Consider the following 17,913-nt stretch of genomic DNA (forward strand, 5'->3'; position numbering starts at 1 on the left):
TTGATGTCGACTTTGTGGATTACAGCAAACCTTTTGAGAAAGCTGGCTAAAACATGAAAAGCCTATGGTATCTGAATATGTTTAACATGTTAGATCCAAATTAAACAATAATGAAAAGAGGTGTGTGTGTGTGTGGTGCAAGGGAAATGGGGAAGCAGAACTACAGAATGTGAGGGGAGCTAAGGCTGGATGTGATTCATGCACTTCTGAGGAATTGTCCACCTAATGGTATGATGGCACAGGACGGTCACAAAGTCAAGCTACATATTCCACTTTAGTCATGGGTAGCTGAGCGTGTGACCTGGAGGTGGTATATGGACCATGTGTAGGTGCAGCTGGGAAATAGGAAAGATGGGTCAGGTATGAGACCAGAAGTGGAATTTGAGAATCTGTTAGATGAGGAGTTACAGCAGCAGGTTGAAAATGTAAAACTGCAATGTGACTAGTCACATTGTAGGGAGGGGAACGCAGGCCAGATGTGTGACCAAAGTGTGTACAGTACCTGCCTACGAGTGATCAGGTGAATGTAAGTAAAGCTCATCTTCAGAAAACTATTAGGAATGGGGGAATGTCACTTCTAAATTCTAGATTTTATTATTGGGTGATTAATATACGCAGTTAACTTTTATTATTAAAATTTGATAAATTAGCAAGTCGCACTTTTTCGGCAGAAATGGAACTGAATTTTTTGAAGAAATCATCTTTGTTGGCAATTTTGGATTCTGCTTTACCTCGTTCATTTTCTAAATTGACACAAACTGATAATGTGAATTAAATTGAGAATATGGGAAGGTTATAATAATTTTTCTCTGGCTAGTTCTATTATAGATAACAATTTTTTAAACTGTTAGATGAAGGCTTTAAAGAATGGTATAGATATGGTATTAAAAATTTCAAAGATTTATTTATTTGAAATAGCTGCTTCTTTTGAACACTTGTCAGTTAAATTCAAGCTTTCTAATAGACATTATTTTAGATATTTGCAAGTTAGGAATTTTGTTCAGTCTAATTTGAACACTTTTCCTTGAATTGAAAATTCAAATATTCTGGATTTACTTTTTGATTTACAATTTGTTCATAGTGGATTGATTTCATGTATTTATATTGATTTATTGGATTTAAGATTAGCCTCAATGGCGAAGATTAAAAAATGATTGGGAACGTGATCTTAATATAACTTTTTCAGATGAGGATTCCACTCTTAGTTTAATCAATGAATCTTCATTATGTGCAAGGCATTATTTATTACAATTTAAGGTGATGCATTGACTACATATGTCTAAACTTAAATTATCCCGTTTCTATGTGGATGTTGATCCATTTTGTGAAAAGTGTAAAATATTTGAAGCCTCACTGATTCATATGCTTTGGTGATGTCATAAATTGCAAAGTTATTGGTAGAATATTTTTAATTCTTTGTCTCTGATTTTTAAGATTTAAATTAGATTCTTGCCCTGTAACTGCACTGTTTTGTTTTTCATGTGAACCAGATTTTTTTTGTCAGCATCTCAAGAGAAAGTTTTAGCTTTTAGCACATTGATAACCAGACGAGCCATTTTAATGAAATGGAAAGATGAACTGCCATCGACTTATGCACAGTGGCTACACAATTTACTTGTAATGTCATATTTAAGTTTAGAGAAAATTAGGTATAGTATGAAAGATAAAAAGTTTCAGTTTGACAAGGTATGGGGGTCCATTTATTGAATATTATCATAATTTCCACTTTTAGAGGATTTGGATGCTCCATGGCTGTTCTGTCTGTCTTCTAGAAGCCACAACCTGATCCATCTTTGTATTTTTCTTGTAACTTTGATTAGAGGGTGGGGTTAGATTAGTTTTAGTATGTTTTTATTTTTTTCTCTTTTTTTCTTTTAGCTAAGTGGATTTATTAGTTTAATTATAATTATCCTGTATAATATTCCTTTTTTTGATATAATAGTAATGAATTGATTTATATGTATAATTGCTTTAATAGAAAATCACAATTAATATTAATGGATGGAATGTATATATTATTATTTTGCCCTGCTTTTAAATATTTTGTATATGGATGGTTTTGTTAAACGCAATAAAAAATCTTAAAAAGAAAAAACAAATGAACACATATTTATGTGTAGGCATTAGTAACCATTCAGCAAAGCCTAATCTCTTGTCATCATGGTTGCACTTGTCACTGCATCAAATCTTCTTCTGTAATGCATGCGTTGAGGCTGTGATTCAATAGCTATCCCATTTGGGCAGCACAGTTGGTGTAGTGGTTAGCGCAATGTCTTTACAGTGCCAGCGATCGCGACCGGTGTTTGAATCATGCGCTGTCTGTAAGAAGTTTGTACGTTCTCCCCGTGACTGCACGGGTTTTCCCCGGGGACTCTGGTTTCCTCCCACTGTTCAAAAATGTCTTCTTTGTCTTGGCTTCGCGGACGTAAATAGGCATCATGGACTCATGGGCATAATGCACAAACAACTTCCAGGCTACAATATGAAGCCAGGAACTTAGCAGACAGTTCAAACAGCAACTTCTGGAGAGGCAAACCAAGTGAAGAATGATGTGTTCACCGAATGAATGTCACCTTAAACAACAAGCCTCTCAGCAATTTTCCAAAAAAAGAAAATAGCGTAACTTGGAACCAACATGCATTTGTCATTAGAGCATATGCCCTGACCTTGGAAACTTCAAATGAGGCCAACATTGAGGCCCACCAGGCAGCAGTGATTCTTTCCCTTTTGCATACTTCTTAGATGTGGAATATTTTCAGCAGATATTTCAATTCACTGCAAAAATACACCAATGCAGTATTTGCAAAATCCTCAAAAATTCACTGGAAGAATAAATGAACCTACACCAGCATCCTCTTTGAGGCCAATAAACCTGGCATTAAAGACTCTATCTACTCTGTCAGCTATTCAATGTTGGGCAGTCTGTAGTATCCATATGAATTGAGGGATATAAAACAATCATGAAGGGCCAAGGCAGAATGTTTTGGAATGACCTGGTTCCTTCCTTAAGATTTATAGCCTGCTGCTTAGATTGAAAGTGGTTTGTAGAAGGATTATAGGAGAATCTTGCTCACTCAGAATATTAGAGAAGTAAGGAATATCATAGAGGGCCAAAATACTGATCACATTACAATTATACTTGGACATGTGCTTGAAGATCTGTGACTTGCAGGGCTCTGTTCGTAATCCTAGAAGATGAGATTAAATTGGATTAAGATTTTTTTTTTTAACCAGCATGGATAAAATGGGTCAAATGACTTCATTTTTCCCCTTGTTACCCCTGTTGTGGCTTCTAGAATCTTTACAGCATTAAAACCTGAACTCATCTCACTGGCACTCCACCTTTTACATTTTTGTAAGAACTGAGTTAGAAGTAACTCAGTGGCACAATGATGAATGTTTTTATAATTTCTTTATAGCTATTATTTCATCTCTTACAATATAATTTTGCAGTGGAGTATGAACAGAAATGCTGAAAACATTCAAGTGAGGAAGCAAATGTAAAAAGACAAACAATATTTTGGGTAGATAATCTTTTTATCAGAACAGGTTACATTTCTCTTTCCACAGATTCTACTTGAGATGCTTAGTATTTCCAGATTTCTAGCGTGGTCAGTACTTTGTTATTGTATAATTGTGCATCAAATGTATTTAGCAGCCAGTAAAAACTCATTTGTAAAGTCAATTGAAAGAGGGGAAACATTTTGATAAGCAGTTGACCTCTCTTATTTGAACTCCTATCTTATAAATTTTGGCACAACGAGAAAGCGTTTCAACTTTGTGTGCCTTGTTTTGGGAGTTGTGTTAAATTGGCTAGAGTTTGTATTTTTTTCCTGATTTGTGCAATGCTTTTTTCTATATTCTGTAACCTAATGTATAACATGGATATGGTTAATGTTCTGTTTCCATTATTCAGCATTGAAACACTTCCATTGGTTCAAATAAGGAGGTCTCACTTTGTTTTATAATACAATTAGTACTACTTATTTTAAGACTTGTCACAAGTTGAAAAGATGGAAGAAGGATGTCTGAGATCCACTTCATCTTGTATGTTATCTCTTTCTCTTTTCTTCTCTCTTTGGCTTGGCTTCGCGGACGAAGATTTATGGAGGGGGTAAAAAGTCCACGTCAGCTGCAGGCTCGTTTGTGGCTGACCAGTCCGATGCGGGACAGGCAGACACGATTGCAGCGGTTGCAAGGGAAAATTGGTTGGTTGGGGTTGGGTGTTGGGTTTTTCCTCCTTTGCCTTTTGTCAGTGAGGTGGGCTCTGCGGTCTTCTTCAAAGGAGGCTGCTGCCCGCCAAACTGTGAGGCGCCAAGATGCACGGTTTGAGGCGTTATCAGCCCACTGGCGGTGGTCAATGTGGCAGGCACCAAGAGATTTCTTTAGGCAGTCCTTGTACCTTTTCTTTGGTGCACCTCTGTCACGGTGGCCAGTGGAGAGCTCGCCATATAATACGATCTTGGGAAGGCGATGGTCCTCCATTCTGGAGACGTGACCCATCCAGCGCAGCTGGATCTTCAGCAGCGTGGACTCGATGCTGTCGACCTCTGCCATCTCGAGTACCTCGACGTTAGGGGTGTGAGCGCTCCAATGGATGTTGAGGATGGAGCGGAGACAACGCTGGTGGAAGCGTTCTAGGAGCCGTAGGTGGTGCCGGTAGAGGACCCATGATTCGGAGCCGAACAGGAGTGTGGGTATGACAACGGCTCTGTATACGCTTATCTTTGTGAGGTTTTTCAGTTGGTTGTTTTTCCAGACTCTTTTGTGTAGTCTTCCAAAGGCGCTATTTGCCTTGGCGAGTCTGTTGTCTATCTCATTGTCGATCCTTGCATCTGATGAAATGGTGCAGCCGAGATAGGTAAACTGGTTGACCGTTTTGAGTTTTGTGTGCCCGATGGAGATGTGGGGGGGCTGGTAGTCATGGTGGGGAGCTGGCTGATGGAGGACCTCAGTTTTCTTCAGGCTGACTTCCAGGCCAAACATTTTGGCAGTTTCCGCAAAGCAGGACGTCAAGCGCTGAAGAGCTGGCTCTGAATGGGCAACTAAAGCGGCATCATCTGCAAAGAGTAGTTCACGGACAAGTTTCTCTTGTGTCTTGGTGTGAGCTTGCAGGCGCCTCAGATTGAAGAGACTGCCATCCGTGCGGTACCGGATGTAAACAGCGTCTTCATTGTTGGGGTCTTTCATGGCTTGGTTCAGCATCATGCTGAAGAAGATTGAAAAGAGGGTTGGTGCGAGAACACAGCCTTGCTTCACGCCATTGTTAATGGAGAAGGGTTCAGAGAGCTCATTGCTGTATCTGACCCGACCTTGTTGGTTTTCGTGCAGTTGGATAATCTATTAAAACAGTAAATGGAGATCACTCAGTAACCCTAAAAATAATGTATTTTTTTTTATTTCTTGTCCGTGCTTTTCAGGGTCCTTTGTCAATTTTCTCTGCCAAGAACCGATGGAGTTCTACCAGAGAAGTTCATCTTGAGAAAAGTAATAAAGGATTTGGATTCACACTGCGAGGTGATTCTCCTGTCCTTATTGCAGGAGTAGCCCCTGATGGCTCTGCATATGTAAGCATATTTACACCAAATAATTGGTGATTGATAACTCTACATTAATATTCCTGATTCCTACATTAATACTCTTGATAGCTACCAAGAAATTCCAGGATTTTGGCGCATTAGTAATAAAAAAAATGACGATAAATTTCTGTCGGATGATGTTTGATGAAGAAAGTAACAAATAGATGTTCAGGATTGTGAATTTAGAAGAAATGTTCAGAATTTTTTTTAACTTTGTTTTTAATTTGTATCAATGGTACACACTTTTTTGCTTGCAAACACAGCTTTGATTAACCTTGGAAAACATGACAATGAGCGTACTTCCTGTGGGAAATTGTTTTTGGAGCACTTTCCCATGCTACAGATGATATTCCCTGTGAGATTCAAAGATGTGGCCTCATGAAGAGACACTTAGGACAGGATGTATTTTGCTTTTTGGAGAGCACTATATTTTTTGTGATATTTGTACAATGTTGTGATAATGAGATATGAACTAGGACTGTTGTGAGTTTTAATTTTTTTTTTCAGAAAGCCGGCCTTCGAGAAGGAGACTACATAGTTTCAGTGAATGAACAGGATTGCAAGTGGTCCAAGCATTCTGACGTAGTTCAATTATTGAAAACCACTAGCACAGAGATGTCCAAGATTGGGGTGATAGCATTGAATACTTCTGAGCCACAGAATAATGTGAGTTTTTACTTTTTAGATGTGAACTTTAAATGATAAATGGTGAGCTGATTGTGCAACTCAATTGCACATTTCGAAAGTCGATAGTATTAATTACTTCATAAGAAACATGCAGCAAGTCTGGATGCTGAGGTCCTGGATTTGGTCTGTACTTTGGGCTAATCTCTGAACTAATAACTGCATCATTAGATACCAGTTGAAGCTAAATCCATTTTTGCTCACCCCTGAGAATAATACATAGAATGTTTCTGAGCATTGAACAGCTAAGGTTGAATTTCTTTTTTTAAAGAAATTTATGTTCAAAAGAGAGTTAGATAAGACTCTAGTGGGCAAAGGAGTTAAGGGTTATGGGGATAAGGCTGGAAAGGGGTACTGATGGTAGTGATCAGCCATGATCTGTAAAATGGCGGTGCTGGCCTACTCCAGCTCCTATTGTCTATTGTCTATTTAACATAACATTGATTATAAAATATTAGTCCAAACATATCGTGATTAAATTTTTTTTAAAAAACCAGCCTCCCCAACCACCCCACTAATACCCTCCCTCCTCCCTTACCCACCTACAAAGAAAAGAAAGAGGAGATTATCAGCAAATACAGTCATATTCAAACCTTCTTGCTGCGGAAGCGGCGGCACCCACCGAAGCGGACCGAGAGATCAAATTTTAACACCAATAGCTTTCAAATATGGGCTCCAGACTTTAATAAAAAAGTATTTATCTCTCAAATTGTATGTTAGCTTTTCTAAAGGAATACAAGCTTTCTTGAACTAAAATCCTTTCTGAACAGAACGCAAGTGAATTTTATCTAAAAAATCTGAGCAATATTTGTAATCTGGTCATTCGTGTTTGTAAAGCAGGCTATGAAAATTTAATAAATGTATGCATGAAGGCTCCTGAGAAATGAGTTGCTTGCTTTAAAGGATATGCAATGTGTCATTTGATGACACTCAGGCAATGTTCTTGCGTGTATTTGAAATCAGCCAATACCATAGACCATTTACACTATTAGCAACACTTTCTTGAAAGGTTACGGATTTCATCATGAGTTTAGGGATACTCTCTTTTTCAACTTAACTGATGTGAAATTCAAAGTGCACTTCTTGACCTGCTTAATATTATTCACTTGCATCACTACATGGTATGTCTCCAATTCTCCTGCTTCTATCACCTGGCGATCTCATCACACGCCACTACCTGATTGCTTATCTGATTAACCTCTACCTCCGTGTGATTCCATTCCGAAAATGTTGCCCAAGTATTTGTCCAACAATAATCCCACCTTTGAGGGTACAGAACAAAGGATGAAAATTTGATCATGTTTGCACCCTTTTCTCCCCACCCAAAATATCATCCAAGCAAGGGTCCAACTTTGGCCCCACCACCATCTAGTGACACATCCAATACCTCTATCGCCCAAATACTACGCATGGTGCCTGACACTTTCTACCTTATCTCCACATTCCTTTTGGTCCTGAATATTTTGTTGTTTTATTTTGTAAAAAAAAACAAAAATAACCTCATCCATCCCAACCCCTTCACAGTACAGATCCATACACCGTCAGGGTTTACAGTTGGGTTTTTTTTAAAAAAAGGTCTTAATTGGGGAGGTCACAATCTTATAACAGTAGCACCTTTTTTAAATTGTATTTGGGCCCCTATATAATCCAAATATGGGTGCCATATTTGTATATATCAAATTTGTTCTTTAAATTATATGTGATTTTTGTTTTTCCATGGGTATACAACTGTTCATATTTGTCATCCATCATGCTGTCTGTAGAGGGGAATCAGATTTACAAGTAATCGTAATACATTTCTTAGCCACAGCTAAATCTATTTTAACAAATGAAATTTGAAATTTAGTTAGTTTATTACTTATTTCAATAAAATTGCCCAAAAGATAAAGTTCTGGGTCATCCGCGAAGGCCACCCCTGTTATCCTTGTTAGTGTTTCAGTAATATCCTGCCAGAAAGGTCTCACCTTCACATACAACCATGTAGCATGTACAAACGTTTCTATTTCTATTCCACATCTAAAACACATCTCTGATATTTCCGAATTTGATTTATGTAATTTCTGAGGTGTGAGGTAGAAAATTATATTGTACTAATCCGTATCTTGCATTTATAATTGATGGCATGCTATCCAAACACCCATCAGACCAGCATCTTTCCATTATTGCAAATCCTAAATCCGACTCCTATCTCTCGCTTGATCTCTGTAAACCTGGTTTAACACTTTCATTTTGGAGAGAAAAGTACATTTTAGATATAAATTTAGATGTGTTCCCCAGCCAAATTGTTCGTTCCATCTCACTAATTTCAGGTGGGGCCAAGTTTGATCCCCATTTTTCTCTTAAGAACAATCTTAACTGGAGAAAGCAAAAGAAAGTCCAATTAGCTACTCCACACTTATTTCTTAATTATTCAAAAGGCATGAGGTCCTTCCATATCGCAAACATCAACCTTTGTCATATCATGAATTCAATATTTTGCTGCTCAGATTTATAAGCAGTAGTAAATTTTTACATAATTGTGTCCCCTGCCCTGATACATTAATTTATTTTTTGCCATATTCTAATCATTTGCATTAATATAGGTTTTTCAATTTTTTTTGTTATTGACTTAATATTCCCCTTATAAATAAAGTTCTTCGTTGTCTCTTTTTTTATTGAATTCAGTCCCATTCAACTCCACGAAGGGGGACTGTTTTTTTCAAAGAAAGATGATTGAAATCTTGCATATGTTAATACTTGGCAGGATACTTCTTAAAATCCGGGAGTCTAAGTCCTCCCAATTCTTGGTGCTTTGTTATTCCATAGGAATTGACATAGAATTATGTATTAATTTAAAGAAATTTTTAGTTAGTACAATAGGCAACGATTGAAAGAGATGCTATAGTTTTGGCATTACCTTCATTTTTTATACAATTTACCCTTCGTATTAATGTAATCGGTAGATCTTTCCATTTCTGTTTAAAATAAAAAGAAAAAATTCTAATAAAGGGGTATAATTAAACTTGTATAAATTCTGTAAATTATATCTGTCATTATTCCTAAGTATTTAATTCCATCTTTCTTCCATTTAATCTACTACCTTTCTGGTATATTTTATAACCATATAACCATTTACTCCACAGAAACAGGCCAGTTCAGCTTTACTAGTCTGTGCCGAACATCTTCTCCCACCTAGTCCCACTGACCCACATTCGGCCCATAACCCTCCACACCTCTCCCGACCATATACCTATCCAACTTTTCTTTGAATATTAACATCAATCTCGCTTCTACCACCTCTGCCAGATGTTCATTCCACAGCCCCACCACCCTCTGTGTGAAAAATATTCCCCCTCATATTCCCCTAAACTTCTCCCCTTCTACTCTCATTCCATGCCCTCTTGTCTGAATCTCCCCCACTCTCAATGGAAAAAGCCTATCCACATTGACTCTATCTTTCTGCCTTATAATTTTAAATACCTATATCAAATCACCCCTCAATCTTCTACGCTCCAGGGAATAAAGTCCCAGCCTGCTCAAGCTTTCCCTGTAACTCAAACCCTGAAACGCAATCAACATTCTCGTAAACCTCCTCTGCGTACTATCTATTCTGTTTATATCTTTCCTGTAATTTGGCGACCAAAACTGCACACAGTCTATCAAATTTGGCCTCATCAATGCCTTCATACTCTGATTTATTAAAGCCAACATAGCAAATATCGTCAAAAAGTTGTGGAGGCAAGAGATTACTGAGCGTTTAAAGAGGAAGTGAACACATTTTTGAAAGATTATAAAATAGATCTATGAATATCTGGCACAGAAGAGGTGAGGGCAGGGACATATCAGTCATGAATATATCTATTGTGGGCTGGATAGCCTAATGTGCTCCTATTTTATTGTGTTCTGATGGCTAAAATCTATAGTGGATTCTGTTGAGAGTCAAAAGGACAGATTAATAACCAAAACTGAGTAATGTAGATTGTCGAGCATCAAATGCCACCTTATAATTATTTATTCTAGTTTCAAAGTTAATTTCTGGATATGGGTCTGCTGTATTAAATTGTGAATCTGTAGTTGTACTAAATAAAATAATATCAGCACCTTGTGCTTGGACAATTTCAGGAAATACCGTACGACAGACTTTTCATGTTGTAGTTTGCCAGACTTGGTTATAATCATTCCGCTTTTTCTTCCAGGCTGACAGGAAATCACTTCTAGGTACAATGTCCTCGGCAGGCATCTTCTCTGGAAGTGACAAAGAGAATAGCAGGAAAATTGCTGACTCTAGCAAGGGTTCAAGTTTGCTGACAACCTGGAATAAGAAGAAAAATACAAAGAAGGATGGCAGCACTCAAAGTTTACCGTTCATTGCCGTGACAGATGATGGATCATTTTACTGAAGTGTATCATCCTATCTTTCTGTGAGAATTATTCATCAGTTTGACAAACAAACGCATCTCAAGTCTGGATGCAAAGCTGTTCTCTGGAAGTTCATCTCACTTTGGGCCCTGTTAATTGTGCACAGTATAACTGGAAAGCCTTTTTTGATGAACACAAGCTTGTGAGCACTCTTCTTCAAAGCCTCATTTGTGGAAAGCATGGGTGGTGTGATAGAGACCAAATCAAATGTGGTACTAAAATGGATACAAGGATGCATCTATTTTCCATTTCAGTTAGCTGAAGTAGAAGAGGTCTCAATGCCTGACATATCACAAGACATCACTGGAAACATTGACAGTAATAGAGTCATAGACTCGTTCAACACTGAGACCTACTCTTTGGCCCTACATGTCCATTACCACTGTTTTTCTCCAAGTTGCTTTTTGGGATTTGTTTATTTTTGATCAATAAAAATTTTAAAGGTACTTGCAATTGATAATTAACAAGTGATTTTTGAAGATGCTGCTCCAGGATGAGATAGTTTTCAGACCTATCATCATGTTGGTTTATTTGGGATCAGTCAACAGTTTGTATTTTCCCTTTTAAGACAAAGCCTTCTTTAAATTTGCCATGATTCATTTCCACAAGTTGATGAAGGTCTCACAAGCAGATGATTAGAAGACAATATACTTTGTGTATGTGATTATCACTAGATCAAAGTGCTAGAGACTCCTGAATTATCCCTTGTAACTCAGTATTACTTTCTGCTTCATACGGCATTTCATTTTTGTGTGTCTTGCTTTTGGCTTCATCACAAAATTTTCACTTTAGCATCTAGACCTAATGTTGTTTACTCCTTCTGACAACTTACTAAAAACAACATGACCTATACTGGGAAACCATGCCATAGGTTTAGCTTGGTAGCATTTATCATGTACTGTCTTTAATATGGAATTTTTAAAAGGAAAATGACAAAATGGTACTTTTATACTTAATACATATTTTAAAGATTCATTGATGTCTAAATTATTGTTCTCTGATTTGAGGAACAAAATTCAAGGATTATCAATCTTAAACGACCACTGTTTTAGAGTCTTGAATAATTTACTGACATTTTATATTTTAAAATATGGTGTTATATCTTGTTATTCCTATAAATTTTATGTAGAAAAGGGTTTATATTGTAATCTGATAGCAACTTTCATGAACAGTAGCCACAGCAGACCCAAAAGCACTAATTCAATCCATGATTGTGTTTATAGGCAAAGGTCAAACTAATGTCAAAATCAGTGAGTATTAAAGTACTGTCTTTAACTTCCATTATGTTTAATATTAAATGCTTTTGAAGAGGTAACAGTTGATGGATGAACTTTCAGCATATTCACTGAAAAGTGCTCTCCCTTTATTTCCATGATAAAAAAACATTCCATTTGTTTTTTAACTTTTTAAGAGAATGTTTTGCTGAAGATCTTAATCTATTTCCAAAGGATGACACCGATTGTAGCCAACAGTTGACTAAGTTGCCACAAAAACAACTGAAAATTTTGTTTTCATGTAAAGTCTTTTCACAAATTTTAGACAATGTGTACTTCTGATTCTTCTTTCATTCACCCCACATTTTACTGTTTGCAGGATTCTAAAACAAAATTTATCCAGCTGAATATAATACATTTCAATTTGACTATTCATTAAGTTCATCATAACAGAATTCCAAGATAATGAACAGAAAATAATCTAAATCTGTCTGCTTTTGTAATTTTTCAGTTATGATACGTAATTCACAAATAATTGAGTTGAATAAGACATCATTCTGCAGTTAAAAGTAGTGTTGTAGAAAAAAGACAGGTATTTGCATATTATATTTCTTATCTACATTGTGCCCAAAACAATTGAATGTCAATAAAATAATATTTAGTTAGATTATGGACAGCAAATTCCCTCAATAAGGCTTCCTCTAATAATGTTACTTGAAAGATAATTATAGGCAAGGACACACATGCTCACCTTTCCTTTCCTGACTTCCTATCTATGCCTAATTATCACCCTTTTTTGGTCTGTGTTCCCACCTCTGCTCTTTCTTTCCTTCTTCCCAGCCTTTTAATTTGGATGCCTGCTTTTTGTACGTGCTTTGAAGGGCTCAGGTCCAAAAGGTCAGTTGTATATCTTAACCCCCTATGGACACTGCAAGTCTGGCTAAGTTCCTCCAGCATTTCTGCATTTCTCCAACAATCATAGCATCTGCAGAGTTTAATGTTTCACAAATGTTAACACTGCTCCTTGAGACTGCAGATGCTGAAATCCAGAGCAAAAAACAATCTGGATGAATTCAATGGGAGAGAAAGAATGGTCAATGTTTTGGGTCAGAACCCTTCATTAAGTCTTGACCATTCTATTTCTCCAACTGAGCTCCTCCAGTAGATTGTTTCTTACCTCTCTTACTCTTATTTAAGAAACTGTTGACATGGAATATTTTATTGAATATTCATGAATCAACAAAATTAATTTCACATCTCTTCAAAATAAACAGCACTTCCAGACTTTATTTTAATAAACAATCAAAAGTTACGCCAACTTCTTTAAGGTGATGTCATCACTAACATACAGTAAAACTCCTGTTGTCCAGAATTCAAGCAACTGGCAACCTCAAGCAATCGACAAAAATATCAAGGAAAATAAATAGGTCAACAATACAGGTTTAAAATTGGCACACTTTGCCATCAGTTCACCAGTCCACGCCACACAACCTCAAGCAACTGGAAAAATCAATTACCCGGTATCTACCTAGGTGCCAGATACCAGGGGTTTTACTGTACTTTGAACTATTGGAACGCTTGCAACCACTCTTCTAATGCACATCATGTTCTTTTATGTTCTAAAAGACCTTGGCTTTAAGTTCTATTTTCAAGTGCAGGATTTTTGTGCACTGTGTGACAAGCATGTACTTTGTAAAAGTTCCAATTAACAACACGATGGATGTTCTGTGTGCAGGAATATTTATTTTCAAAACTTATGTAGATACTATGCAATGGTGGTGGAGATGTGCAATGTTATGAAAATAAAAGTATCACAAATGGAAGATTGAACAGCACAATCGAAGTAAGCAAATTATACAGGCCTTAATCAGAAACTTTATGTCTGCTTCATTGTTCATTGTTACGTAAAGAGCTTGACCTTTCCTGGGCCACTGAGAATGTTTACAAGGCATTAATTTTCTTTTAGGTGTGTCCTTGGAATATTTTTTTCTCTCTCTCAACTTCACCACCTGCTGCTCTCTTCAGCCTATACTACCTCCTTTTATGATCAAAGCCCACAGCACCTTATCTTACCAACTTTCCTGACCAAACCCTCGTTTTTACAGCAGAGAACAAGTTATGCCCATCTACCCTAACATTAATCTCTCACTACCCCTTCCATGCCATATCCCAATTTTCTGTCAAAAGTGCATTACCAAACCACCGGGGTGGCAATAAATATTCTTGCCAATGGATCCAGCTGGGAAAATTCACAATCTAATGTATGAAAGTGTAGAAAAATGTAGCTTGAATGATTAAATATCTTAAAATTGCAGCTGTTCTGTTAACCTGATAATGCATGGTAAACATTTGTTGTATACTTTTTCTCATTCTTAAAGCACTGCAAAATTAGATGATTTTTTTTCAACCAATGTAATTGTACAATATAAAAACAATAATTTAAGCAAATTGCCTCAATAGGTGAAACACAGATTGATCTGAATAGTAGTCAAGACTGCTTTGGATGGTTTTTTTTAAAGAAAACTTTCAACCGACCCAGCTTAAATAAATTTCAAATTTAAGTCATTATATTTGATCACACAGAGTATTCATTTATTCATCTCCAGAACCAGTGCTGAGAAAAATACCCAAGTTTTAAAAGAGTTATCTACCATTGGTAACCATTTTTGTTTTAATTTCTGGGATACTGATGACAGCATGACTCTCAATATCCCTCAATTGCCACCATCCTACTGAATTTTGTAGTGCAAATTGAATGATTTCAGAGAAACATGACGCACCATTATCTCTGAACACTTGTTCATCAAACCTAAATGAGAATTATGACAGATCAAACATTCAATAGTGATTCTTGTAAAGATTGGATTTTTTTTACATTAGGAAATTATTGCTGTCAGGTTTATGAAATAAGACTAAACTGCCTTGAAAGCCCACCCATGGTTCAAATTTAATCAATTCCCCAATTTCAATTTTTTCAACATTTGAGTTATCTCTTTATATTTAATTTAGAATGATAATTTAAATATTTAGTGCAAACATAGCTTTGAGTTATGATTAGTTGTAGATATGTGATTTATTGTACTATAATACAGTGCAAAATCAATACAGTGAAACAGATAAATTTACATTTGGAATGGAGTCCCTGCTTCAAAATAGCATAAAATAAACTATGGTTTGGAATTATGGCTGTGCAAGATTTAATTGTCCAATTTTCTGGTTGTTTCAAAGAGTGGAGTGGGGGATTGTTGTGGGAGCTTACACAATTTACTAGAACATTAATATGCAGCTATACTTGTTATGTATTACAAACATTTGGTTTGTTTGATATAATCTTAAACTCATTAGATATTTTTCTAAGGATTGAAATCACACCGTTCATGTATATTATTTGCTAATAGAATTTTATGCATTTTGATCTGGTGGTAATGCTTATTTTTTAATATAAATTTGCGGAAAATACGGATTAAAAGAATGTTGCATTTCACCTGTTTTCATATTTCCATTTCTAATCCCTCCAATCTATTGTTTTCAAAATACACATTTTGTGAACAACCAATTACAGTAGAGTTGGCATCCCAATATGTTATAAGGTTATGGATATCAAGTTAGCATTTGTTGCCCATTCCTACTTGCACCCTTGAGAATGTGGTGGTGGTCTTTTTATTGAACTTCTGTAGTTGAAGTGATGTTCAGAGTGTAGGTTGGATGTTGCAGGATTTTGATTGTTTCTATTGAGCTGTGTAAATCAAATGATTGAAATTTGTTTTAGAAACATTAGAAAACCATTGCATCAGCATGTCTCAGTTTTTAATCATCTTCAACACTTTGTACTACTTGCTACGCAGTCATAGAGCTTGAAATTTGGGCCAAATCATCCAAGATGATTAAGTGGACACTCAGAACAAGACTAATTTGCCTGCATTGTGCTCTCGACTCTTTCAATCCATACATCTGATCAAATGCACCCTTAGCAATGGTACATGTGGACAGCTCACTCCAGATATGGACCACCCTCTGAGGGAAAAGTTTTCCCTCAGGTGCCTCTTAAATCTCTCCCTTCCCACATCAAACCTATGACATCTTGTTCTAGTATTATAATATAGCGCCATCTCACTATATTGCATTGTAATTCCATTTCTTGCATTCTATACTCATGGGAGCCAGAAGTTGTAATCTGCTCTGTTATAAAACTTTTGCCAGTATTATTTTTTTGCAGAATTATATCACAAACTGCTGTTTTTACTAGCAGGAATATCCAGATTTCATTCTAGTTTTTGATGAATACAAGTTTTAGAGAAAAAAATTGGCCTCTAATTTTTAATTTGTGATTTGCAAATGCAATGCACTTGCACCATTGATATTTTCAATATAAAAGCAAATTTGTATTTAGCAAAATAGTATAGTGGTTAATGCAATGGTGTTACATTGCCAGTGATGAGGATCGCGGTTCAAATTCCATGCTGTCTGTAAGTTTTTATGTTCTCCCCATGTCTACGTGGGTTTCCTCCCACCATTTGAAATGTACCGGGGGTGTAGGTTAATTGGGTTGCATGTGCTCATTGGACATAGTGGCCTGTTATTGTGCTGTATGTCTAAATTTTAAAATAAATATATTTTTGCATTCCCTGTGAAAGGTGTAGGCAGAACAATGGATTGTAACCAATGAATTTTATTTTTAAATTATGTTCTTTATGGGGGGGAAAAAGCAAAAGTAAATTTATGGGGAAAACTGCCAGGTGTCTAATACATGTTGAACAATTGCATATCCATTTCTGAATGTGTGTGGGACAATGTTTACATTAATATAAGAAATATTATCTTTAGTTAATAGTTTTGGTACAAGATGTATTTTTTGATGTTACTCAGATAATTACCAGATAATTCAAGATAGTAGTTTTCTATTTCTGTACTGATGTCTATGAATAAATTGCAACATTAATGATCTTTTTTTACTTGCTGACTGCTTATTTTGGGAGAGGGTGGGGGAGTGGAACTAACTGGATTGATCTTGCATTGAAATGACCTACTAAATGTAGGGTGTAACTAATGTGTGATTCAGTCATGGTAAATCATTCATTTTACTTTTTGTTTCAACTTCCTCCCTTGATTCAACTCTTTCCATACTTCATTTTATTTCCAATTACATGATACATTTTCAACTTGGATCTCCAGTCAGTCCCTTTATCTATCCATTCCGTGGCAGAATGGTCTGTGGTCCTTTTGGATATGCTCATACTCAAAGTATAGAAATTATCCCTTTGGCCCACCATATACACGTTAACATATTTGTCCATCTTCACACGTCCAATTTGCCAGCATTCAGATTGTATTCTTTTATGCTTTTACTGATGTAAATATCTGTCTAAACATATTGTATTTGATTCTGTCATCACCTCTGGAACCTTGTTCTTGATTTCAACCACTCTCTAAAGAAAACCAACTCCTCAGATCCCCTCTCTACTTTTGGGAATTGTTCTTATTATCAGCCTTGTCTGCATTTGATGTGATTTATCACAATACTAACATATTGAGTGATTTTTGTACATTTTCTTACTTACCTGAGGATAGCCTGTTCAAATTCCCCCATTTCTGATCTTGTCCTCTCCCATCCAGACCAAATATAGGTTTCCCCTTGTTCTTGCCTTCTCTATCAATGGACCATCATCATTAATTTTATCTTCCCCTCCACTTTCAACACTCCATAGGAACCCATTGTCTGTGGCTCGCTGATTCATTCTTCCGTCACCACACCTCTTCTTACTGCAGTTCCGAAGCAATTGCAGGAGAGGCAACACCTGCCTTTTGCCATGTCCTCTCTCACTGTCCAGTATTCCAAATATTCCATTCAGCAAAAGCAGTAATTTAACTTGTGGTTCTTAATCTAAATTTGGAATGGTCTTTCTGCTGGAGAAATCAAACCGATTGAGTGATGATTTTTGCAGAACTCAATACCCTCTACAAGGATAATCCGGAGTATTTGGTCACATTTCACTTTAAAGCTATATCCCATACTCACAATGATCTCACTGTCTGGCCTC

General features: G+C 36.4%; 1 protein-coding gene across 2 annotated transcripts in view; it reads left to right on the forward strand.

Moving 5' to 3' along the window:
- The window catches only part of rhpn1 (rhophilin, Rho GTPase binding protein 1), a 91,382-nt gene extending 74,563 nt beyond the window's left edge, over positions 1 to 16,819 (forward strand). For both annotated transcript variants that reach the window (XM_069922183.1, XM_069922184.1), the window contains 3 exons: positions 5,421 to 5,567; positions 6,087 to 6,245; positions 10,439 to 16,819. In XM_069922183.1, the coding sequence (XP_069778284.1) occupies positions 5,421 to 5,567; positions 6,087 to 6,245; positions 10,439 to 10,642 (510 nt within the window). In that variant the 3' untranslated portion in view covers positions 10,643 to 16,819. The remainder of the gene's footprint in view (positions 1 to 5,420; positions 5,568 to 6,086; positions 6,246 to 10,438) is intronic.
- The last annotated feature ends 1,094 nt before the right edge of the window (positions 16,820 to 17,913 follow it).

Source organism: Narcine bancroftii, chromosome 2, assembly GCF_036971445.1.
Source record: "Narcine bancroftii isolate sNarBan1 chromosome 2, sNarBan1.hap1, whole genome shotgun sequence".
Classification (NCBI taxonomy): Eukaryota; Metazoa; Chordata; class Chondrichthyes; order Torpediniformes; family Narcinidae; genus Narcine; species Narcine bancroftii.